This window comes from Oncorhynchus mykiss, chromosome 21 (assembly GCF_013265735.2).
Source record: "Oncorhynchus mykiss isolate Arlee chromosome 21, USDA_OmykA_1.1, whole genome shotgun sequence".
In the NCBI taxonomy this organism is placed as follows: domain Eukaryota; kingdom Metazoa; phylum Chordata; class Actinopteri; order Salmoniformes; family Salmonidae; genus Oncorhynchus; species Oncorhynchus mykiss.
The window spans coordinates 42,596,720-42,621,938 of NC_048585.1; the positions used below are offsets into that span (position 1 = coordinate 42,596,720).

The 25,219-nt window shown below is 45.5% G+C and overlaps 1 protein-coding gene across 2 annotated transcripts; it reads right to left on the reverse strand.

The window, feature by feature from the left end:
* Positions 1-222: 222 nt before the first annotated feature.
* Positions 223-23,091, reverse strand: LOC110500469 (dual specificity testis-specific protein kinase 1). 2 transcript variants are annotated; one of them, XM_021577855.2, is made up of 10 exons: positions 22,883-23,091; positions 21,013-21,318; positions 9,336-9,457; positions 8,801-8,849; positions 7,681-7,827; positions 5,819-5,901; positions 3,469-3,643; positions 3,116-3,202; positions 2,839-2,935; positions 223-2,336 (listed from the first exon to the last, which is right to left on the reverse strand). In XM_021577855.2, the coding sequence occupies exons 2-10, from the start codon at positions 21,223-21,225 to the stop codon at positions 1,168-1,170; spliced, it is 2,142 nt and encodes a 713-aa protein (XP_021433530.2). In that variant the 5' UTR covers positions 21,226-21,318; positions 22,883-23,091; the 3' UTR covers positions 223-1,167. The 2 variants fall into 2 exon arrangements, with proteins under 2 accessions (XP_021433530.2, XP_036813778.1); XM_036957883.1 differs by having other exon boundaries at positions 22,968-23,085.
* Positions 23,092-25,219: the final 2,128 nt, after the last annotated feature.

Consider the following 25,219-nt stretch of genomic DNA (forward strand, 5'->3'; position numbering starts at 1 on the left):
TAACCTGAAGCGCAAAGACAATCAGTGAGACAGGAAACAGAGGGAAAAGAACCACCTTGCAAGCTCTATAGATGAATATATATATATTCATTCAAGTACATAGTCTTGAGTCACTATTTCCAAAGTCACTACTACTTGATGCTTCCTAGTTATTCATGGCAAGTTTGGGTCGATAGTTGGCTAGAAATCCTGCAATCCAGCTAGAGAGAAAGCAGACAGTCGTCCCATTCTATAGTTTTATTCAATGCCATTTTTTAAATAATATGAATCTGTACATCTCTTTGCTGAAGCAGGTCTTTGACCATTCATTTGCAAAAACAAAACAAAAGTCCAAACAAGTCCAAATAAAAACGCAATAAGTGCTTTGTCCCGAGGGCCGTAAGAGATGTCACAGCGAGATATCAGTCAACAGAACAGTGTACGGATCACACACACACACACACCTTTCATTGCCCTTTTCGTACGTAGCATCTCCAGGTTGCACCGTACAGCTGTGTAGCAGCCTGAACACAAAGCAAACTGCTGAGCCTTCGACCGTTCAGACAGTATCAAACGTCTAAATAATAACATTCATATTTCACAACATTTCATAAGTAACACTATCCCATAACATTCCTCATAGAAGCAACACCACCACCGTTCAAAAATAGTACTTACAACTGTGACCGTCAGAAAAGGAGCCATGGACCACAGCATAGAAGAATGTCATAAAATACATATCCCACGGGATTGGTCCAATACCAAAGCCATGTTTAGCTTACATTTAAATATGGCTCTGACCAATACAAGTGCCGTCATGCTGAGGGGGAGTATTGTCATTGCTTCTTTATTAAAATCAGTTAGTTTACCAGCCTTCCTCCACTGTAGGGATCTGTGAGACCTCAGCTCACTCCCCTTATCAGTATAGCGTGATACTGGATTATACAGTACAGCATTATCAATACCGCCTCAGTCCAGCAGAGGGCGTCCCACCACTCATAGACCACTAGCACAACAGTGCCTTCCCACCAGCAGCTATGTAAACATCTATATGTAAGAATGGAATGAAGTAGCCCATAGGCACTGATCCAAGGTCAGTTCCCAGTCTCTCCCTCCTAAGAAATAAGGTTAGAATAACAGGGTTGGGTAATCTGATCCTAGATCTGTGGTTAGGGCATTCTTTGTCTCTTATGTCTGAGCCACAGGCAGGGCTAGACCAGGGCCAGGCTCGGGGTTGGTAGGAGAGGACGGTATCCCTTTAGGCCCTTTATAGAGCAGCCCTCGGGTGACTCCAGTACTGTCTCCGTTCCCGTTCAGGTTCTTATAGGGGTTCCGGCGAGGGGGCGTGCGGAAACACAGAGAAGGGAACCGGAAACCCACCAGACAGCAACCGGGACACGAGATCATCTCCTCCTGCTCCAGAGAAGGACCAGAACCATTACCGGACCCGAACAGCGATGGAGAGCCCCCACTGGGCCTACCAGGAGGTGAGTGGTTCCGGTTGGTGCCCCGCCATCCCAGAGGCCGACTAATGACCACCGTGGTGCTGTTGTTGTTGTCCATGTGGGGGGAGGGGAGGGGGGGCAGGCATAGAGGACCATTGAAGACGGGGGGAACATTACCCCAGCCGTTGTTGAATGTGGTGGAGGGTTTGGAATAAGGTGGAAGAGTAGGGAAAGAAGAGAGTGGAGGGAGAGTGCCATCTAGAGTGTCAGGGGAGCTGGTGCAATCCATAGGTTCCACTTCCTGGTCAGTTTCCTCTTCCTGTTCCTCGCTCAGCTGGTCCAATGACAGCAGCTCTGGATCGAGAGGAAGCCCTGAGTCATCGCCCGTGAGGCCCTCGCTGCTCTTCCTCCTCTCCACATCCTCCTCGTCTACGAACTCATTCGACTCAAAGGTAAATCTATCTTTCACGATTCCCCGCTCCTCTCTCTCGTTCTCAACATTCCCCTCATCATTCTCAGCGTCTAGGTCAGTTGGCAATACCCCCATTTTTTCTGTGGTATTGTCTTTGGTGGTGGGGGGCAGGAGATCTGGTGGGGGGGTGCAAGGAAGGGATAAGCAGCGTCTGTGGAGCCTTCCTCGGGGGGTACCCCCCTCTCTGTCTGAGGGCGAGGGGGTGGTACAGGGATCCGGGGGTTTGGGTAAGGTGAACGTTAAAGAGATGACAGACTTGCTGGGCGTGTCGAACAGTTTGATCTTGCCTCCTTTTAGGTCCTCTCGCAGGGAGAAGGGGTTGACACGGGTGGGAGGCGCCAGAGTGGGGAGCACAGCCGGAGGGAGCACGTCTGATTTGCTGCGGCAGAGGCGAGGGTCGCCGGGGAGACAGAGGAAGCGCCTCCGCAGTGGGCCGAGATCTAGAGAGAGAGAGATTCAATAAGAATAATACACGGCTGGCAATCTGCTGAGACTAAGAAAAAAACATACAAATCCTGAGATTTGAGCCTGAGAAAAAAACACAACTCAGTTTGACAACAATGCGTTCAACTGAAATGTGTCTTCCGCGTTTAACCCAACCCCTCTGAGTCAGAAAGGTGCAGGGGGGCTGCCTTAAAAATGGACATCATCAGTGCCCGGCTCGGGGATTCGAACCTGCGACCTTTTCAGTCACTGTTCCAACACTCTTACCAGTCAAGCTACCTGCACACCCCGAATCTATCCATCTTTCAATCTGTAGGAGTCTAGAGAGCAGAATATCCCCAGGATACCACCCCATATAACCTGCCGCCTCAGCTCAATTACAACAGTTTTAATGACCCCTGCCTGAATACACAATGCAGATATAGAACCCCCCCCCCCCCCCACTGACTAAGACCCCCCCCGGTGTTCTTTAACCCCCACACACACAAAATCACACACCCTTTAGTGCAGCTTCATCTTTCTGTGTCCTCTCGGTCTCTCTCCTCTGCAACTCCATTACAATCTCTGAGAACGATGGACGGCACTTTGGATCCATCTGCGAGAGAGAGCGAGAGAGAGAGATGGACGGAGAGTTAGATGAGCGAAAGAGACGGGAGGGGGGGGGGGGGGTAAGTTCCTCAAAAGTCAACAGTACGCAGGAGAAGGAATAAGGGGAAACGATAGAAGGGGACAGAGAGGGAGCGAGAAAAGGTAGAAGAGGATTTGTGTGTGTTACATTGCAGCAGGTGACAGCCAGGCTCAGGAAGGCAGGTGGACAGTCTCCCACCATGTGCTGGAACGTCTCGACGTCCAGGCCAAAGTCCTACAGACAGACAATCACACATCTCCCTGTGAAACAGAGCCCTAAGGAGACGCAAAGTCACTCATTTGCACAATAGAATAGAGACTTCAATGAAAGTCCTGCGACTTACTGCCCGAGAGGCTTTTATACTGCAGTTGCATACAATGGGCAGAAGAGGGAAAAGTTTTAACAAAGTCTACACCACACAATAATATTGGGGGAAATGATTGTGTGAGGTAGTGTGTGTGTGCACACGCACATGTGCATGTTGAGTGTGATGAACATACCTCTGTGCGTGGGAGGAAGTCAGGGTCAGCCTGTATCCTAGCGATGACCTCACACAAGATGATGCCGTACGCAAATACGTCCACCTTTTCGTTGTAGATCTCTCCTCGCAGCACTTCAGGTGCCATCCAGTAGGGGGAACCCACTACGGCCAAGGGCTGCTGGTCTGCCCCTTCACTGAGGACAGAGGAAGACAGGCATGATGACAGGCGACGACGTTAAGGTTAGGATTGGGGGAGGGGAAGCTGATCCTAGACCTGTATCATACCGAGGGGAAAGTTCCACCCGGAGTCATTAACACAGGCACGACAGCTCACACAGAGAACAGCAAGTGAGACAGACCGAAACCAACAAGACTGGAGCTAGCAGCTAGTATCATCATGCTCTAGTTCATTAACAACCATATGGGGTAAAACTAGTGTGTGTGTGTGTGTGTGTGTGTGTGTGTGTGTGTGTGTGTATATACACACACACGGCAAAAACGGGCAGACACCCTGCTGGCAGTCACTTCCTCTCTGCTATTTCCATCTCACTGTGAACCATGATTTTGCAGAAATAGATTTGCCCGGGGACCTCACGATACGATAACATCACGATACCTTGGTGCCGACATGATGTGTATTGCGTTTCTCACGATTCTATATGGATTGCGACTCGATAGTGCAATTCGATGTCCCAAACATATTTGCTCACCATGTGTCTGCTTCAGAAAGACGAGAGAGCATGAGAAAACAAGTTTTGATCAGTCAGGGAAATACATTTTTAAAAAGTGCTGAAAACATTTCGTCTCACAATTTACAAAAAGATGAGCGAACAATAAAAATACCGGCATTTCGGCGCCAACTCTACCTACAGTAGGAAATGTTTACTAATCGATACTTGGAGTCAAATATTGATATATCTTCCCAAATTATTTTGCAAAATGTAACTATCAATTCCCCCCCCCCCCCATCATCATAGTAAGGGAAGTTATGGGAGCTGAGAAAGAGTGAGAGAGCGATAGAGGAGAGGAATGCAGAAAGACATTCATAGCTCCCAGTGTAAACCATTTGGGGATGTGGAAGAGGGAGGGAGAGTCTCCGGTCAGGCAGTGTTAGAGGACGGGAGGACGAGAGGTAGAGAGGGAGAAAGAAAGAGGAGAGAGAGTGTGCTGGAATAGTTTGACCTTATTTGGAAAGCTTTCCTGAACTCCATCTGTGTCTCTCGCCCGCTCTCTCGGAGGCAGAGCTCACACACACACACACTATGTATAAAGGCAACACACAAAAAAAATACTCTGACAAGTGTATGCATGTTAATAAACGCTGCAATAGAGGAAGTTCAGTCAACACACAGCAGACATTTACTGGTGCCAAATACTAACATGTTCCACTGTCAAAATCAATTTACTCACACCTAAAAGCATGCACGGTACACAAGAACTTGTTGTGGGGTACCAAAACAAAGTGCCTGTACATACGCAAAAAACACAAAGGTAAACACTGGGTTGACCAGAAGACAAACAGAGTGGGCAGCAACGGCACACAGTCTGTTAAATGCAACAGCTGCCTCCCGTCAGACACAGGATACAGACCCATTTACCACGGTAAAGAGGCCAGCGGGGTAAGAGTGTTTGAGCCAAGCTCAGTTTCGTGTTTTAGCCCTAATAGTTCAGGTTCGGATTGAGGGAGCGTAAGCTGCTCCTGGATCTGTAGCTAATATGAGCTATAGCTACCAGGACATTAACTCCTGTCATCAAGGAGAAGCGGAGAGGTTGAGAAACACGCGCTGGCAATCTGTGTTCAACGCAGGCTGAAGCGATTAATAAAATAGGAGGCGGAAATGTCAGCGTCATTAACAAACTGGGGTTGGGTGCGAACGAACGCCGCTCGAAACATTCCTTCGCCCCTGAAACAGGGGCTTACTCACCCAGTCCGATACAGCGGGTAAAGCGCAACTTCTTCAGGTGAAAGAGTCTCGCATTCTTTCGAAAATCGGACTGTGCTTTAGTGGGATTAATGGCCCTCCTAAGACACTGATCTAAGGTCAGTGTTGTGTTTTTTTTCCTGTACACATAATGGTTAGGATTGGGGAAGAGGAAACTGATCCTAACGGTAGAGCTGTGTCTACAATACTGTGTCTACAATACTACAACACTAGAGCTTACATTAACATAAAATACTGGCTGAGCGAAAGAGAGATGGATGGATGGATGGATGGAGCAAAAGAGGGAGCGAGCGAGAGCAGGCGAGCGCTAACAAGCTATTGAAATGGAGCGAGCGAGAAAGGTAGAGCGAGAGGAAGCAGCCATTCAAGTGTGTTATCTAAAATCAGTGCATGCTGATAGCTGGATGATTTATGAAGCCAACCGACCTGTACTCTGGTATTTTCTCTGCCAGGCCTAAGTCCCCCACCACAGCCGTACACTGGCCACTCTCCCAACGCACCAGGCAGTTCTGCAGGACAGACAACCAGGAAGACAAGAGGTCAGGGTCCGTATTCACAAAGCGTCTCCGAATAGGATGATCTGGGATCGGGTCCCTCCTATCCATATCATTTGATTCATTATGATCACGAAAGCTAAAACGATCCCAGATCAGCACTCCTACTCTGATGCTTTATGAATATGGACCCTGGTAAATCCATGTATTCTAACAGTTAACTGTGTACTTCAGTAGGCACAACTGTGTTTTATGGAGTGTGTGTATGCGTGTGGCTTGCTGCATGCCTAAAGATGAGACCGCTTATAGGGAGGAGGTCAGAGACCTGGCAGTGTGATGCCAGGACAACAAACTCTCCCTCAATATGAGCAAGACAAACGAGCCGATAGCGGACTACAGGAAAAGGCGGGCCGAACAGTCCCCCATTCACATTGACAGGGCTGTAGTGGAGCGGGTCAAGAGTTTCAAGTTCCTTAGTGCCCACATCACCAACGAAATACACCGAGATAGTCGTGAAGAGGGCACGACAACACCTTTCCCCCTCAGGAGACTGAAAAGATTTGGCATGGGTCCCCAGATCCTCAAAAAGTTCTACAGCTGCACCATCGAGAGCCTGACTGGTTGCATCACCGCCTGGTATGGCAACTGCTCGGCATCTGACCTCAAGGCGCTACAGAGGGTAGTGCATATGGCCCAGTACATCACTGGGGCCAAGCTTCCTGCCATCCAATTGTCAAAGACTCCAGTCACCCAAGTCAGACTGTTCTCTCTGCTACCGCACGGCAAGCGGTACCGACGTGCCAAGCCTAGGACCAAAAGGCTCCTTGACAGCTTCTACCCCCAAACCATAAGACTGCTGAACAATTAATCAAATGGCCACCCGGACTATTTACATTGACCCTCCCCCTCCATTTGTTTTTACACTGCTGCTATACGCTGTCTATTATCTGTGCATAGTCACGTTACCCCTACCTACATGTACAAATTACCTCAACTAACCTGTACCTCCGCACATTGACTCGGTACCGGTACCCCCTGTATATAGCCTTGTTATTGTTATTTTATTGTGTTACTTTTTACTTTAGTTTATTTAGTAAATATTTTCTTAACTCTTATTGAACTGGACTGTTGGTTAAGGGCTTGTAAGTAAGCAGTTCACGGTAAGGTCTACACTGTTGGTTAAGGGCTTGTAAGTAAGCAGTTCACGGTAAGGTCTACACTGTTGGTTAAGGGCTTGTAAGTAAGCAGTTCACGGTAAGGTCTACAGTGTTGGTTAAGGGCTTGTAAGTAAGCAGTTCACGGTAAGGTCTACAGTGTTGGTTAAGGGCTTGTAAGTAAGCAGTTCACGGTAAGGTCTACACTGTTGGTTAAGGGCTTGTAAGTAAGCAGTTCACGGTAAGGTCTACACTGTTGGTTAAGGGCTTGTAAGTAAGCAGTTCACGGTAAGGTCTACACTGTTGGTTAAGGGCTTGTAAGTAAGCAGTTCACGGTAAGGTCTACACTGTTGGTTAAGGGCTTGTAAGTAAGCAGTTCACGGTAAGGTCTACACTGTTGGTTAAGGGCTTGTAAGTAAGCAGTTCACGGTAAGGTCTACACTGTTGGTTAAGGGCTTGTAAGTAAGCAGTTCACGGTAAGGTCTACACTGTTGGTTAAGGGCTTGTAAGTAAGCAGTTCACGGTAAGGTCTACACCTTTGGTATTTGGCGCATGTAAACAAATAACATCTGATTTGAAGTATGTACAATTACCAGTGTGTGTGTGTTCCTACGTGTGTGTTTATATGCGTGCTTCCTACCTTGGAGGTGAGGTCTCTATGGAAGATGCCTTTGGTGTGGAGGTACTGCAGGCCCCTAGCGATGTCTAGAGACAGGCCCATCCTGACTGACCATGACAGGTACCGGTCACTGTCCAGCAGCTGCTCCAGGTTACCCCCGTTGATGTACTGGAAGTAATCATGACAACCACACTCAGCCAAGTGTCAATCAAATCTTTATTTATACAGGTTATTCTCAATTGGAGATCAAATCTATTTTGGAAGAGAGATACAGGTCGCTGTATGGTAGCCATGACAATGGCACCCGTCAATCAAATGATTGCCTCAACTTCAGATTTTCCTCAGCCTAACCATAACGACCATTCAGAAGTGAACCGTCAGTGTTAAAGTATACTAAACAAAAATATGAACAGAACATGTAAAGTGTTGGTCCATAGTTTCATGAGCTGAAATAAGAGATCTCAGAAATCGTCCATACTCACAAAAAGCTTATTTCTCTCAAATATGGTGCACAAATTTGTTTACATCCATGTTAGTGAGCATTTCTCCTTTGCCAAGATAATCCATCCACATGAGACGTGGCATATCAAGAAGTTGATTAAACAGCATGGTCATTACACAGGTGCACCTTGTGCTGGGGACAATAGAAGTCCTCTCTAAAATGTGCAGTTTTGTCACACAACACAAATCCACAGATGTCTCAAGTTGAGGGAGTGTGCAATTGGCATGCTGGCTGCAGGAATGTCCACCAGAGCGGTTGCCAGAGAATGTTATGTTCTTTTCTCTACCATAAGCCGCCTCCAAAGTCATTTTAGAGAATTTGGCAGTACATCCAACGGGCTTCACAATCGCTGATCACGTGTAACCACGCCAGCCTAGAACCTCCACATCCAGCTTTTTCACATGCGAGATAGTCTGAGACCAGCCTCCTGGACAGCTGACGAAACTGTGGAGTATTTCTGTCTGCAATAAAGCCATTTGGGGAGGAAAAAATATAATTCTGATTGGCTGGGCCTGACTTCCTTATATGAACTGTAACTAAATAAAATCGTTGCATTCATATTTTTGTTTAGTATAGTTCAATTTGTCCAGTGTTCTCTAGATCCTAGTCAGTCTACCAGAGTTTAAAGAGACATCTTACCTCTGTCAATGCATGGAGTTGTCCCTCATTAACACACACCCCTACAAACCTGAGACAGGAGAGAGGAAGAATATTAGAAGACAAGAAACTAGGATAGATTTATTTGACAATTTAAAAACTCAATTCAACCAAATGTGGATAATGCATTTACATTCAGAGGATGGCAAAAAAAAGTTTGTAAACGCATTTCCATTGTGGTCCTCTTAAATAAATGGTTATAAACTTAAACATACTAAGCCTCTATGCTACACAGAGTATCCCTGGTTTAGAGCACTACATGCAGACGTGAAGAAAAAAAATACATGCTTTGAGTTGCTATAGTAGTTTGTTCCACTCAACAGCGCCGGTATAGAGAAAGGTGTTACCAGACACTCTTCAATTTCAAAAACAGGTAATATGAGTCTCTCATGACAAGTTTCACAATGCGTTATAACTGCATGGTTCAAATGTGTATACTGAGGATTTGCCCTGTTGACTAAAGCTTTCATATGGAAAGCAGGTGTGTGTTTTAATACACGTCTGAAGACGGACAGACCGGAGTATGTTGGGGTGAGACAGGCGGTTCATCAGTTGGACCTCCCTCAGCATGTTAGCTCGGTTACTGGCCATGGTGTTCATCTTCAGCGCCATCACCTGGCCACTGATACGGTGCTGCACCTACACAGAGAGACGGGGGGGGGGGGGGGGGCATCACTAGGGTCAGACCTCAGACAGACGATATGACACACAGTTAAGTTCGATACACCATTGGACACCAGAGATTGTACTTACGAGAACTGAACATGTGAACTCGTCAATTGGATCTTTGGTTCCCAGTTCTAGTATGCATTTCCACCCAACTGTTCTAGTGTCTTGGCCTGTGTTCTAGAGTCAGGACAATATGGCTCTACTCTGGCCAAGGTGTTGGTGAGTGTCTGGTGGTCACCATGGAGATGTGTTGTCTTATCCCCTATATGTGAGTTCTGAGAGGCTTTGACTCCTGCCCGTCTAACTAATAAACCATATAGACAACCACTAAGTACCCTAACAGTCCACAAAAACAACCCACTTAGTACTGTGAGTGTTACTGTCATGTTTGTCCGTGTGTGGGAATTTGTGCGTTACATTCGGTAGTGCGAGTGCCTGAGCGAAAGAGAGCACGAGCAAGACGGCGAGTGTTCAGAGACTAAGTGGGTCTGCATGCTTCCCAGCAGAAACAGTTCAGAAGAGTTTGTGCATATTGTGATTTGGTACATTTTTAGCCTTCAGTAAGGATTTTTTCGGTTGTTCGGGCACATTTTCTTGAGGCAAACCTAAAATCGGTAGCCGACGTCTACGCCCCTTCGTCGGGGATTGGTCAACAGTAGGGATTCTTCAATGAGGTCTGTCATACGCGTGACGACTCATTTTCCTGCAACAATTCATTCAGAAATACTACACCAAACTACTTAGATGTAAAATTGCTCGACTAAGATCTCCTCGGCAAAAACGTCAACTTAATTACAGATTTGAGTTTTTGGATGAAGTGTATTCTGACCACAGCGTCTCAAAATGGACAAACCATACTATTGACCTTGCAAAGTTCAGCATGCGGACGCCTTCACACACACACACACACGTGTCGCCAGTGTTTCATGTTAATGTCAACTCTGGTGTCATTGTGTTTCCATCAGGAGTGTGACCCTTAAGACTTGTGGCAAGCAGAATCAACAACATTTGCATCATTCAAGACTGTTGCTTTGTGAGGTGTTAAAGTTCAGTTAGCCATGATGTAAATGCAAGCTGAAAAATACCCAGGGCCTTGCTTTGGCCCCAAGTGAGAGCCTATCCGCCAGAGCCATGGCCCAGTGAGACACGGGTGCCGGGCCGCGTAGATGGAAACAGAAATCGCTGAGCCTTTTGGGTAAAACACAAGAGGTAAATCACAAGTGAAAATGCTGCAAGAGTATGACGACGTCGTCAACGTGACAGTGGCCTGGATAGGAGCTGGCCAGCAGACCAGAGAAACAAAAACGCACGTCAGGCCTCTTAATTCAAGGCTGCAGTACTACCACACTTACAGTATGCAGTCAAGCGGATCACTTTTGTCAAAGACGTTGACCATCGTTGGCCACTCGTGCCTTTCAAAGTGTGTTGCATTACGGGGATAAAAAAATAAAGTGTCTGACTTGCGACTAATGCCAAATGCATGAACTTTACAAAAATCATGTGATCCAAGGTCATGCAGTTTTTAATGACGGTGCCTTCAAGTCGCTGCGGGTGCTTCTCACTAACTGTATTGTGGGAGGCACTATTTGTCAACAAATTAGGGTGTTTTTGTTTGACCCACAAAAAACCATGCCCAAAGACTTGACTGAAATGGGAACAAACTTTGAAGCGATTCTGAAACTACAGGGGATACAAATGAAAGGGATGAGACCTCTAACCAATGAATTACTGTACAAACGTTATGCTTTCAGTTTGAGTGTGTGATATCGCGGTATAGAGCAGTTTTTGACAATTATACGGAAGAAAATCCTAAAAACAACGGCAGCCATGTTGATCGGGGCCTTGCTGTTGGAAAACCACCAGAACGTCCGGCTGTCAGAGACGCACCTCCCCCGACTTCACTCGACGACTTTAGGTTTACTGCTTGAACACAACCAAATCTCCACTTGGTCCAGCCGCTGCAGTCTATCCCTCAAGCAGACCGAGACAGATTAAAAAAAGAGAGGAGTGAAAGGACTAGAGAGACTGAAGAACACACTTTCTCCCTCCCACACACAGTTTCACTCCTACTCTGCTGGCTCGCACGCACTTACAGTAAGAGCTATGCATTGTACAATGAAGATTAGCTCTATAGTTTACCCCCTGATCAGATTTATAACATTTCTACAGGATTTAACCACATCAGTGGATTTACAGGCCTGTAGAACAGGACAGTGGCTCCCTCACACAAAGATGTGCACACACACACACACAAATAGGCGCGCACACACACACACACACACCATAATGCAGACATGAGCCAAATGCTGAACCAGCAGAACTGAACTGTGTTAGGTCTCTCTGGGCTATCCGTCTCATCTCATCCTCATGCAGAATTTCAGCTCAAATAAACAAGTGCTCAGTAAAGCATGGTTATAGGAATGTGTCCAGAGGCCACAAGCTAAAAAAGGAGTACCATGGCAACGTGGTGAGAGAGTCTACCTCAGGTGTGTGTGTGTGTGTGCGCGCGCGTCAGAGCTCCATAATCACAGGTAAACAGTGAGCATGTGTGATATCAGCATTCCAGTGACAGGAACACGGAGACGCCCAATAAAGCTGACTCAGACACACTTGCATGCGAAGTGCTGGTATTTAGCAGATAAAAAGGTCAGGGGCATCAGTGGACATGTGCAGGGCTGTCTGTCATTGGCTGACGAGAGAGTCTGAGTTACGGTGACCTCTAGTCACCCTGGAGAGAAACACAAGAGAGAAAAATGTGTGGCTGAACAGACAGCATTTAGAAATGACCTACATGCATACGCTCTCTTTGGTTCTGTTTTGACTGCAAGCTTTATTTTCTTGGTGACTTGGAGACTTTTTATTTCACTAGGCAAGTCAGTTAAGAACTCATTCTTATTTACAATGACTGCCTACCCTGGCCAAACCCTAACGACGCTGGGCCAAATTGTGCGCCGCCCTATGGTACTCCCAATCACACGGCCGATTGTGATACAGCCCTGGAATCGAACCAGGGTCTGTAATGACGCCCCTAGCACTGAGAAGCAGTGCCATAGACTGCTTCGCTCCTTGGGAGCCCAGGGGATACATGTGGGGCTGCTAGCTAAGAACAGGTCCATCATAACAGGCAGGGAGGTCCTGACTGACTTCCTGTGGAGCCTCCAAATAGAACATGACCCAGTGTCTAGACTCTCTAGACCGGGACATGATACACAGATACACTCCTTACCTACCGGGGTAAACCACTTAGTGTGTTACACAACATCAGCACTGAGCGTCGCACGCATGCAAATTGTGTACACACGCAAAAACATACACCCGACAGACAACTCCTGTCTCTAATGCTATGACAGCCCTGCACCTCTCTCGCTCCGTGTCTGTGGTAGGCCTTACAGGAACAAGTAACAGCATGCAGCTCCATGACATCAAAAGAAGCTCTTCCCCCCCACACTTTTCTGCTTCATTGTAAAAAAATAAATAATAATCCTACTGCTCTTCCACCCTTCCCCACCTCTCTCTGGGATTACTACCAGTCCCGGTCCCCCGACACAGTCACACCTCTGGACCACATCGTAGCAAAGCATTTCGCAATGGAAAACAAAAACAACCATTTTTTGTTGGCCAAGTCCAGGTAGTCACTCCCTCGCCCCCCCCCCCCCCCCCTCGTTTTGGAGCCAAATTAACACATCACTGGCCTGTTTACATACCTACTGTACTGCTGAGGGAGGGGCCAGAGAGCTGAGGGAGGGGCGTAGCGGGTATAACAAGCTCTTCACACACTACATAACATGTGGGGACACGGGGCTTGTAAACACACACAGAGCAAGGAAAATGTCAAGAACGGCCAAGTATTCTGATCAAAAATAAAACTATTTCATGGATTTTACCGAGTCAGTTCATAAGGAAATCAGTCAATTCCAATAAATTTATTACACAGGAGTGATGGTTGCTGATAATGGACCTCTGTACACCTATGTAGATATTCCCAAAAAATCTGCCGTTTCCAGCTACAATAGTAATTTACAACATTAACAATGTCTACACTGTATTTCTGATCAATTTGAAGTTATTTTGAAATACACAAAAGTTGATTTTCTTTCAAAAACAAGGACTTTTTAAAATGTATTAAGAGACCCCAAACTTTTGAATGGTATTGTATGTGCTACATGCATTTAAACCACACCAAGTACGTTGTAATGGGAATTTTAATGTTTGTGCTTTTCTGATAAATCATTTGTGTTCAATGTATGTGCTGTTCTATAAACCAATTTCTGTGTTGATGCAAGTGGTTGACTGAACAAATCCTCACTATCAATAGCTGCATTTTGGCAGTATGCCCAGAACTTGTTTTGAGAACGAAAGATATATCGCAGTTTCAAGGTCTCAGCTGAGAGAAGAGGTCTCGTGAGGTATTGGACTGTCACATGTTATGAACCAGTATTGATCGGTCACATGAATGAAACAAAACTAATGATTAATTAATGCTAAATCATAAAAATATAACTTGTCTGTGTATAGCCGTATTTAAAGACAACTGCTGGGACTGCCCCAGCAGAGCTCCTGATTGACATGTGTGCTACGGTGCATTGAGTTGGTTGGAACCTCTCCAGCGCGCTGATAATATACAATGATCAACTTCGAGTGACCCTATGTAAGAACTTCCACAACAATGTGTTACATGCATTTAAAATACCAACTATGTTCATATGCATTTCAATACCAAGTATGTTCGCCTCTCCAGAGTCTAGGGAAGTTGCAACGATGGGACAAGACCAACTACCAACTTGATATCATGAAATCTGGGCAAGAAAGGGGCACAACAACAAAGTGTTTAAATAACAATTATGTGCACGTGTGTATAGTCTATTACCACATGTGAGCTCATGTGGAAACAAAAAGGGAATATACACACAGCCCCAGACAGACAGCCCCAGACAGACAGCCCCAGACAGACAGCTCTTGATTGACAGGAGAGCAAGTCCTGACTGGAAAGGAAAGGTAGGAGGCGAGGGACAATGAAGCAGGGAAAGTGCTGTGTTAGCCAAGCCCCTGAATGGGAGGTTCAAGTCAAAACTGGTAGTGTCAGCCCATACCACCCCTCCTCCACCACAGTCTCCTCCTTTCCTAACCCCACCACCTCCCAGTCTTCTCCACCTCCCCCCTTCCTTCTAATCGCAGATCCTCAGCCAATAAACACAGACTTACTGACGTTTAATGCTCACTTACTGTAACAGATCACAAACACGAGTGACAGTCGAGGATGGATCGGTGTGGGTGTGTGTGCCATGCATGCCTGTGTGTGCGCATGTGCAAAAGTCAGTAACACGTAGTAGATCCTCAGTATTGTTGTTGCGCTTTTCCAAAAGGGTAGACTTTCCAGAACCTGTCTATTCTCCTCTGACAAACTTCGGTTCAGCTGGGACAACAGGACTCTAGAGGGGAGCATTGCCCATCAGCGCTTAATCCAGGCTGTCAATCACACACACTTGCTCACAAAACACACACACTAATCTCCTCTGTGCAAATGCAGCAGTGATTTTAACCAGACTGACAGACCTAGTATCATCATTCTCCTCCTGCGTAGAAAGAAAGTGTGAGGTGAGAGGGACAGGAGAGAGACTCAGCAAGAAGCTACAAAAACCTCACAGAAACTACCACTCAGCAGGCTTGCAAAGAGACTGATGCAATATAATGAACAGGCCAATATATTGATAAGAATGAATTAGAACACAATCATGTTGTAGATCAATCTGTGGTGGTAAATTAAAAGCAGAGTTCAATTTTAAATACACTACATGACCAAAGGTATGTGGACACCTGCTTGTCAAATATCTCATCCCAAAATCACCTAGATGTTGGAACGTTGCGGGGACTTGCGTCCATTTCAGCCACAAGGCATTGGTGAGGTTGAGCACTGATGTTGGACGATTAAGGCCTGGCTCGCAGTCGGCGTTCCAATTCATCCCAAAGGTGTTTGATGGGGTTGAGGTCAGGGTTCTGTGCAGGCCAGTGAAGTTCTTCCACACCAATTGACAAAACATTTCTGTATGGACCTCCATTTGCGCACGGGGGCATTGTCAGGTTGAAACAGGAAAAGGGCATTCCCCAAACTGTTGCCACAAAGTTGGAAGCACAGAATCATCTAGAAAGTCATTGTATGCTGTTCCCGTCACTGGCCCTAAGGGGCCTAGCCCGAACCTTGAAACACAGCCCCATACCGTTATTCCTCCTCCACCAAACTTTACAGTTGGCACTAAGCATTGTGGCAAGTAGTGTTCTCCTGGCATCCGCCAAACCCAGATTAGTCCGTTGGACTGCCAGATGGTGAAGAGTGATTCATCGCTCTAGAGTGCGTTTCCACTGCTCCAGATTCCAACGGCGGCAAGCTTTACATCACGTTTGACGCTGCTCTGCATTGTGTTCTTAGGCTTGTTTGACGCTGCTCGGCCATGGTAACCCATTTCATGAAGCTCCCGATGAACAGTTTGGAACTCGGTAGTGAGTGTTGCAACCCGAGGACAGACGATTATTGTGCGAAACGCACTTCAGCACTCGGCGGTCTCGTTCTGTGAGCTTGTGTGGCTTACCACTTCACAGCTGAGCCGTTGTTGCTCAGACATTTCCACTCTACAATAACAGCACTTAGTTGACCGGGGCAGCTCTAGCGGGGCAGAAATTTGACGAACTGACATGTGGGCATCCTATGACGGTGCCACATTGAAAGTCACTGAGCTCTTCAGTAAAGCCATTCTACTGCCAATGTTGGTCTATGGAGATTGAAATAGGTGTGGTGGAAATAGCCGAATCCACCCATTTGAAAGGGTGTCCAAATACTTTTGTATATAGGTGTATCTGATTGACATTTGAAGCATTTAGCTATGGAAAATGTCTGCATGTCGTTCTAGCAAAACCCAGCTAAGTGTGAAACACACATCGACACGCACACACCACTGTTATGTGAATGTTGTTGACAGCAGTGTGTGGCTCTCGCCGTCACCGTTTCCACTTGGTGTCAAAAGCAGCTGGCAGCAGCTTGGTACTGACACACAGACTAGTTATGCCCATTATTCCCCAACTGTCCTTATTACACCCCACATACACAGCTTTCTGATTTTACATTTGTCATGTGTATATTTTCCTATGACTAGGAAATCATTAACCAGTATTGAGTGCCTTGGTTTTTCTGTTTGTCTCAGAGTTACTCTTATTTCATATATTTTTTTAAATTTTAGTTTGGTTTATTTAATTTTTGATCGTCGTATGACGTATGTACTGGGAACTGCATGCTGTCATCTAACAAGCTCCTGGGGTGTATTCACTAGGAACCAAATGCAAGAAAACAGGATGAAACAGAGAGGGACCTATCTGAATTTGCCCAATAGAAACTCTTCTGTTGCAAAACATTTTGCTACGGTTTGCACTAATGAATACATCCCCCCCCCCCCCCCCGACTGCTTGTGCCCTAAAAGTGTTCGCATGCTTCTCATCGGAAACAGTTTGTGCATATATTATGACAACATTGTGATGTTTTTGTTAGCCGAATTTCAGTAGCCGAAGTCTACACCCCTTTGTCGGTCATTGGTCAACAGTAGAGATTATTCAATTAAGTGTTTATCATTAAATGATAGACGGGTTTTCATGCAATTCTTTTCACGTGAAATACTGCACCAAACATCTTAGATGTAAAATAGGCCAACTAAGATCTCCTCGGCACAAACGTCAAAATTAAAAATGACATTTCTTGAGTCATCTTAAAATTAATCTGACTAGTTTGAGAAATATTTGCTACGGTGACAGCGTTTTTTTTCTCGCTCACATGAAGTCCTTTTAAGGGAGTATGCGAGCACGCTCGTTAGGTTCACCTAGGTGAGTTTGGCTAGGCGCCAGCCGAACAGAAGCATGTGGAAGCCTTTAGTGTCAATTAGTGCTCGTCATTAGGGTGATGACTCATTGACTGAGTGACTTTTCGCCACATGACTCAGAACTAGCTCCATCAGTCACAGGTCTGATGTCGCCCCGGAGGAGATGGCTGCCGTTTTACGGGCTCCTAACCAATTGTGCTATTGTATGTGTCAGTCTGCTGTGCTTTATCTTGGACAGGTCGCAGTTGTAAATAAGAACTTGTTCTCAACTAGCCTACCTGGTTAAATAAAGGTGAAATAAAACACATTTTAAAAATAATTTCCCAAAAATTCCAGCCACCCTAGTCAGACTGTTCCCTCTGCTACCGCACGCCAAACGGTACCGAAGCAGCAAGTCTAGGTCCAAAAGTCTTCAGCTGCTACCCCCAAGTCATAAGACTCCTGAACAGTTAACCCCCACACATGGACACACTACTGGTACCCCCTGTATATAGCCTCATTACTGTTATTTTATTTTTGCTCTTATTTTAAAAAAAATGTTTTGTTTACTTCAGTTTATTTAGTAAATACTTATTTTTCTCAACTGCGTTGTTGGTTAAAGGGCTAGTAAGCTAGCATTTCACTGTAAGGGCTACACCTGTTCAGTGCATACGACAAATACCTTTTGATTTGATCTGATTCCACTAAGGACAAACTCCAACCCCAGCATTACAGTCTTGTCCCATTGCTGCAACTCTCCTACGGACTTCCGGGTTAAGCGAGCAGTGTGTCAAGAAGCAGTGCGGCTCGGCGAGGTCGTGTTTCAGAGGATGCGTGGCTCTCGACCGTCGCCTCTCCCGAGTCCGTAGGAGAGTTGCAGCGATGGGACAATTGGATATCATGAAATTGAGGAGAAAAATTGGGTAAAAGTACAAACAAAAACATTTATCCTCTCTCTACCAATCTTCTATTCCTACCATCCCTTCCTCTGTCAATCTCCATTCTTTCATCCTTGAGAAGGACAGTTATGACACCTGCGCCTTCCCATAGAATTAGAATAACTAGAACGGAACATTGTAATTCTAGTTCTGTTTCAGTTAGATTTGAAGAGGGGAAAAAAACAGCATTCCTTCCTGCCTCTACAGGAAGTAATTACTTGCAGTACTGCAGGCAGGCAGGTCTAGGGAGCGCGCTCTCGCAGTTCTTTGAAAATTATTAAAGAAAAAAGATACAAAGCAGCACCTGAACGATTTGTCTTGACACGCGCACCCCTCCTTGTCTTGCACAATGGCCGTGCGGAGGTGTACATGTCTGCCTGCCTGACTGCCATGAGGAAAGCATTAATTGAGCTGGAGAGTGTGAGAGAGAGAGCAAGAGTGTGACACTAGAGATGGCAGGATGCCAAGTGTCTTGGTGGAGCTCCATTTGTATTTAATTATTAAGAGTCAATGCTTCAGAGTGTGTGTGTGTGTGTGTGTGTGTGTGTGTGAGGGACTGAGCAAAAAAAACAACTCCTGGTCTCCTTATAACACAGCATCTCTGTGGTCTAAAGCAGATGTCAAAGGGCAGAGCGGAGAGAAGATCGTTTATGGAATGTGCGCACACAGTTGCGAGGTAAAGCTGGGCTATATGGACAAAAACATACATTGCGATAAATTGCCAGATAATGATAAATAGAACGATATATTTATAACATTAATGTTCACCAGTTTTTTGTTGTTTGTTATTATCCTTGAACTACTATTAGTAGTTTGATTTTTGTAGCCATCAATTGTCCCATTAACACATCACCCATATTAGCAAACTTATTTTACTTCAAACTTGACATTTCTCTAGTATAGGCTACTTATCGTAATGAATGATGTCAGCAAAATGCCTGCGATGAGAGATCTGTATGGTCGGTGTCGATCATTGTCCGTTTATCTTCGCAGATTTATTGCGAGGCTCATTTCTGCCTCCATTATGGTCATGTCATCTGAACTTAACAGCTAGATCGGAACGCGTATTTGTAATCACTGCAGTAATACATTTGCGTTTATACGCAGTTTATCAAAGGGCAGATAACGCAAATCAAGAGAGGCATCTTTACAACCAGCACCTACAAAAGACCAAATCATTTGCATGCCAACTGCACATCCAAAGGGCACTGTGTGACAGTTGTGTTACTCTGCTCCTATTATAAAGAGAGGTCAAGGAAAGCCCCTGGCCCAATGTTATTAATTTTTTTTTTAACTAAGATGTTTTTGTTGTCACATACACTGGATGAGTGCAGTGAAATGTGTTTCACAGAGTCAGCCATAGTAGTACAGTGCCCCTGGAGCAAATTAGAGGGAAGTGCCTTGCGCAAGGGCACATTGGCACAGATTTTTCACCATGTCGCCTCGGGAATTCAAACTGTCAAAACTTTCGGTTATTGGCCCAACGCTCTAACCGATAGGCTACCTGAACACTATAAGGCTCAGTGAAACAGGAGAGGAACCAGGAATAAGGTTAGTCCATAGCTGTGTCCCAAATAGCACTCTTTTCCCTACGTAGTGCACTAATCTGGTCAAAAGTAGTGCACTGTGTAGAGAAAAGTGCGCCATTTGGGATGCAACCCAGGCTGAACCCCCTTGACTTCCTCTCATGTTGTTTAGACAGAGTAAGGTTACCATCTACCTCTGCATGTGCAGTAGACCTACCATCCAGGAACAGGTATAATTTTCACACCAACACACTTCGTTCCCTTCCCTGTAATGTGGGCTATGGGCTTGGGGTCAATTCCATTTCAATCCAAATTTTCCTAATTGAAAAGCATGGAAGAGAAAAGGAAATTCAGTGTTTCACCGTCACTGGGTTCTGGTGGGGGTCGATGTGGTGCTGTGGTCACTACTGGCAAAATAATCCTCCTATTATGATCCATCATCATCGCAACTGTATGTATAAGCCTACCTTATCTAACACCTTGAATGTTAGATAGAGTATTTAGGAGCTTGTTTTCTACATGCCATTAATTTCAGAAAGAGATTTTGTGGAAAGTGTCCTTCCAAAGAGGCCCAAATACTGAAGCCTCCTTCGCACACACAACCCTACAAGAGTATAGGCCAATAGAGAGTATAGTAAAGGCCAACTAATCACTTGCCTACAAAAACACCTGGTGTCAGGTAACAATGGTCATTCATGTTTCATGCTTGTTGTTAGTGATGACCTCACCAGGGATGCTCAGATGTCCAAAGGCTATCCTATCCCACAGTGTTAAGCACTAAGCCTAGATTTCCTTAAACACGTCAATAGGCCAAGTCAAACTACTTTGGACCAATATTCAAAGCATTTCAGAATAAAGGTTCTGAATAAGAAATAAGAATATGAGTCTAGGATTTGGGACCTTTCTGTCTAGGCTTATAGCTAATCATATTCATTATGATTAATAAGTGAAAGATGATCATAGTTCAGCTCTCCTTTTTTATTTGATTTAACTAGGCAAGTCAGTTAAGAACAAATTCTTATTTTCAATGGCGGCCTAGGAACAGTGGGTTAACTGCCTTGTTCAGGGGCAGAACGACAGATTTGTATTTGTCAGCTCTGGGATTCGATCAAGTCCAACGCTCGAACCACTAGGCTACCTGCCGCCCCACCTCTACTTTGAGACACTGAATAGAATACAGGACAGGCCCTGATCTTCAAACTCTTACATGTAATTTATCTTACCTTGAACACTTCTGAGAAGAAGCCCGAGCCAATCTTCTCGCAGATGAAGTCGTCTATACGGGCCAGGCTTGACACGGCGCTGCGTAGAGCCCGGTAGGACGAGGGCCTGATCCGGTTCGGCCCGTGGACGAGTGGCTCCGCCGCCTCCTGGTCCTGGTCCATCTCGACCCGCTCCATCTCAGTTATCCCAGGATGCGGAGGGGGGAGGGACATGGACGCAGTTCAAAATCCAACAGCGTTTACATTTCCCATGTCCTCCACAGGAGCGAGAGGATCCGGTAAAACGGAGGAGCTTCCCACGGGATACTGAGTATCAGAACGAGGGAGAAACAAGATTAATTCACGATCAAAGCACCCTCGATCTCTAAAGCTAACAGAAAACGGCTGTCTGTCTTCAAGTCTGTGTATTTCTTATTTTAGAAACTAAAGCCGACACAATTTCCATCATTCCTGCCGTATCCGACATAGCTTGTGCTCCGTGTTCGATTCCGTCATGCTGTAAAGATATAGGCAGGCTTATCCACCCCCTTCTCTCTCTGTCAAATTCAGTTTCCTCCGGTCTGCTTATGCAGTGGAAAGGGCACCCATTTTCTACCAATCGAAAACCCAGTTTCGCATGCGCATAGCCGCAGGAAGATGTTTGGGAAGGGGAACAAAATCAATTCCTGCTACAGACGGCTATAGAGTACCACACCAGGAGTCATAATACCCATAAAATCTAGCGTTCTAACAAGGAAATGGTTCCAATCGTTTTCCCACCATTTTTCCCATAGGGGATTTTAGAAACACTTAAAGGGCTGTGTTTTGTGTAGGCTTACCATGGCGTGACATTTTGATAACTGTAAATCTCTCTAGGACAAGGTGACTTTTAACAATATATTCACCTGTATTTACCCCCCCAAAAATGAAACGCTAATTAGCTACTAATGTGGCTATTCTAAAGAACTACAAATGCCATGATCTGGATGAAACTGATGAATCGAGGCAAAGTGAAGAATCTCTGGATTAACTAGCTAATGTTAGCTAAATGTAGTAATTAATAAATTGGCACAACACCTATTAGCAAAAGTGTCAGCTAGAGATGACGTGCAGGAGCCATCTACAAAATGTAATAATAATTGCCTGCACTACAGAGGGCTATATCAGTCTGCTAATTCAGGAAAAGGCCCAGAGCACTACTTGTGGAAATAAATTATATATATATGATTTTTCAGGGGGTGCTGCAGCACCCCTATTTCCCGCGGCTATGCCCGTGCGTAAATTACCCTTGTCTCTGCTTCCCCCTGACAGAAGGAAGCCACTAGGCTATACAATAGAAAAGAGGCCGTTTACCGTGGTTCGCCGCTGTTATTTGTGTAGCCTACTTATCTGTGGCTGGTCTGTCCTGATACAGGTCATGAAAGCAGCGAGATATCGCCGCTTCATTGTAGAACAGAATTTGCACACAGAGCTGCTATATAGCCTAACCTGATCCAATCACATAGCTGTAGCCTTTTCAAAGGGATCTTGATTGATCATTCAATAGAACAGGACTACCAGGCTGCACAAACAAACAGGCAAGTGCGCAGGTTGAAAACAACCCGTGGACGGACGAAGAGAGCTTCTTTGGGCACGTTTGATTCTTTCGGTAGACAGAAAACGAGAGAGTAGCGCATTCGTGACAGACTTTATTCGACCACTGTCAGCTTGACTGCAGGTCATCAATTATAAATGCAGAGCTGGGCTTCGTCTGTCACTACTCTCCCACACAACTAAATATGCACAAAAATATAGCCTATGCCTACACAAGTGGAAAATAATGGCACAAAAACGCTATAGGGTGGAATCACGCATGCATAACTGCACTAAAACATTGATACGACTTACATACCCTTGATCAAATCTGCAGGTAGCCTAGCCAACTGTGTCCTCTGCCTCTCGCGCCCTGACCCGACCGTGGTATTGGATTACCGTGCCTTTTATTTCTCTAATTAATCAGCCTTGTCTACCGTCCCGCTCCTGCACGGTCCTCCGTTTCAAGTCCTGTTGCCTCTGTTTGTCGTGGGTCTGCTCTGCAGTGCACTGAGAAAGCAGTGCGACTTTTAGTGTTGCTTCTTATTGGCGAAAAAGCAGCTGGGCGGGTCCACGCGTCATCGCGGTCATCACCTTCAAAAACTTCACCTGCGGCTGCTTTCAAACTAACAACAATGTTCACCTATCTCAGAAACTCAAGGTAAACACACATAGCACGCATAGTCTACCTGCAGTACCCTAAGTGCAACTCGACATAGCCTCACCAGACACCTATTTGTCAATTTTGACTGTCAGTTGACTGTCAACATTACAGACTTGTCTCATAGACTAAACGTAACATAGTAAATGTAGATCTGAGATACTGAAATTACTATGACACAGTGCATTCGGAATGTATTCATACCCCTGGACTTTTTCCACATTTTGTTACTTTACAGCCTTATTCTAAAATATACACAATATTTTTTTCTCCCTCTTATCAATCTACACAAAATACCCCATAATGACAAAGCAAAAACAGGTTTTTAGACAAAACAGAAATAAGTATTTAGGCCCTTTGCTATGAGATTCAAAATAAATTGAGCTCAGGTGCATCCTGTTTCCATTGATCATCATTGAGATGTTTCTACAACTTGATTCGAGTCAACCTGTGGTAAATTCAATTGATTGGACATGATTTGCAAAGGCACACACCTGTCTATATAAGATCCCACAGTTAACTGTGCATGTCAGAGCAAAAACTAAGCCACGAGGTCGAAGAAATTGTCCGTAGAGCCCTGAGCCAGGATTGTGTCAAGGCACAGATCTGGGGAAGGATACCAAAACATTTCTGCAGCATTTAAGGTCCCCAAGAACACAGTGGCCTCCTTCATTCTTAAATGGAAGAAGTTTGGAATACCAAGACCCTTCCTAGAGCTGGCTGCCCGGCCAAACTAAGCAATCGGAGGAGAAGGGCCTTGGTCAGGGAGGTGACCAAGAACCTGATGATCCCTCTGACAGAGCTCCAGAGATATGGAGATGGGAGAACCTTCCAGAAGGACAACCATCTTTGCAGCACTCCACCAGTCAGGCCTTAATGGGGGGAGTGGCCAGACGGAAGCCACTCCTCAGTAAAAGGCAAATGACAGCCTGCTTGGAGTTTGCCAAAAGGCACCTAAAGGACTCTCAGACCATGAGAAACAAGATGCTCTGGTCTGATGAAACCAAGATTGAAGTCCTTGGCCTGAAGGCCAAGCGTCACTTCTGGAAGAAACCTGGCACCATCCCTTCGGTGAACCAAGGTGGTGTCAGCATCATGCTGTCGGGATGTTTTTCAGTGGCAGAGACTGGGAGACTTTGTCATTATGGGGTACTGTGTGTAGATTGATAAGGGGAAAAAATCGATTGAATCTATTTTAGAATAAGGCTGTAACAAAATGTGGAAAAGACAAAGGGGTCTGAATATATTCCGAATGCACTGTATGTAACGTTTGGTATGGTTACATAAGACAGAATGTTACTTAAGACAAAACCAAAAGTGAACATCTAGCAACCCAATGGCTGCGTGTTCGAATCTCATCACGGACAACTTTAGGATATTAGCAACTTTTAAACTACTTTTTAGCTACTTTGCAACTACTTAGCACGTTAACTAACTCTTCCCCTCACCCTAACCTAACCCTAACCTTAACCCTTAGCCTAGCTAACATTAGTGTTCGCCACCTAGACTCCTAGCTAACGTTAGCCACAACAAATTTGAAAACTCATATATATATATATATATCTCTTTTTACCCCTTTTTTGCCCCAATTTCGTGATATCGAATTGGTAGTTACAGTCTTGTCCCATCCCATCGCAACTCCTGTATGGACTCAGAAGAGGTGAAGGTGGAGAGCCATGCGTCTTCCAAAACACGACCCTGCCAAGCCGCACTGCTTCTTGACACCTTGCTCGCTTAACCCGGAAGCCAGACGCACCAATGTGTCAGAGGAAACACCGTACAACTGACGACCGTGCATGCGCCCAACCCTCCACAGGAGTCGCTAGAGCGCGAAGGGACAAGGACATCTCGGCCGGCCGGCCGGCCAAACCCTCCCCTAACCCGGACGATGCTGGGCTAATTGTGCTTCTCCACATAGGTCTCCCGGTCATGGCTGGCTTAGACCGCTGCGCCACTAGGGAGGCCATTTTGCAAATTCTTGATATATTGTACGAA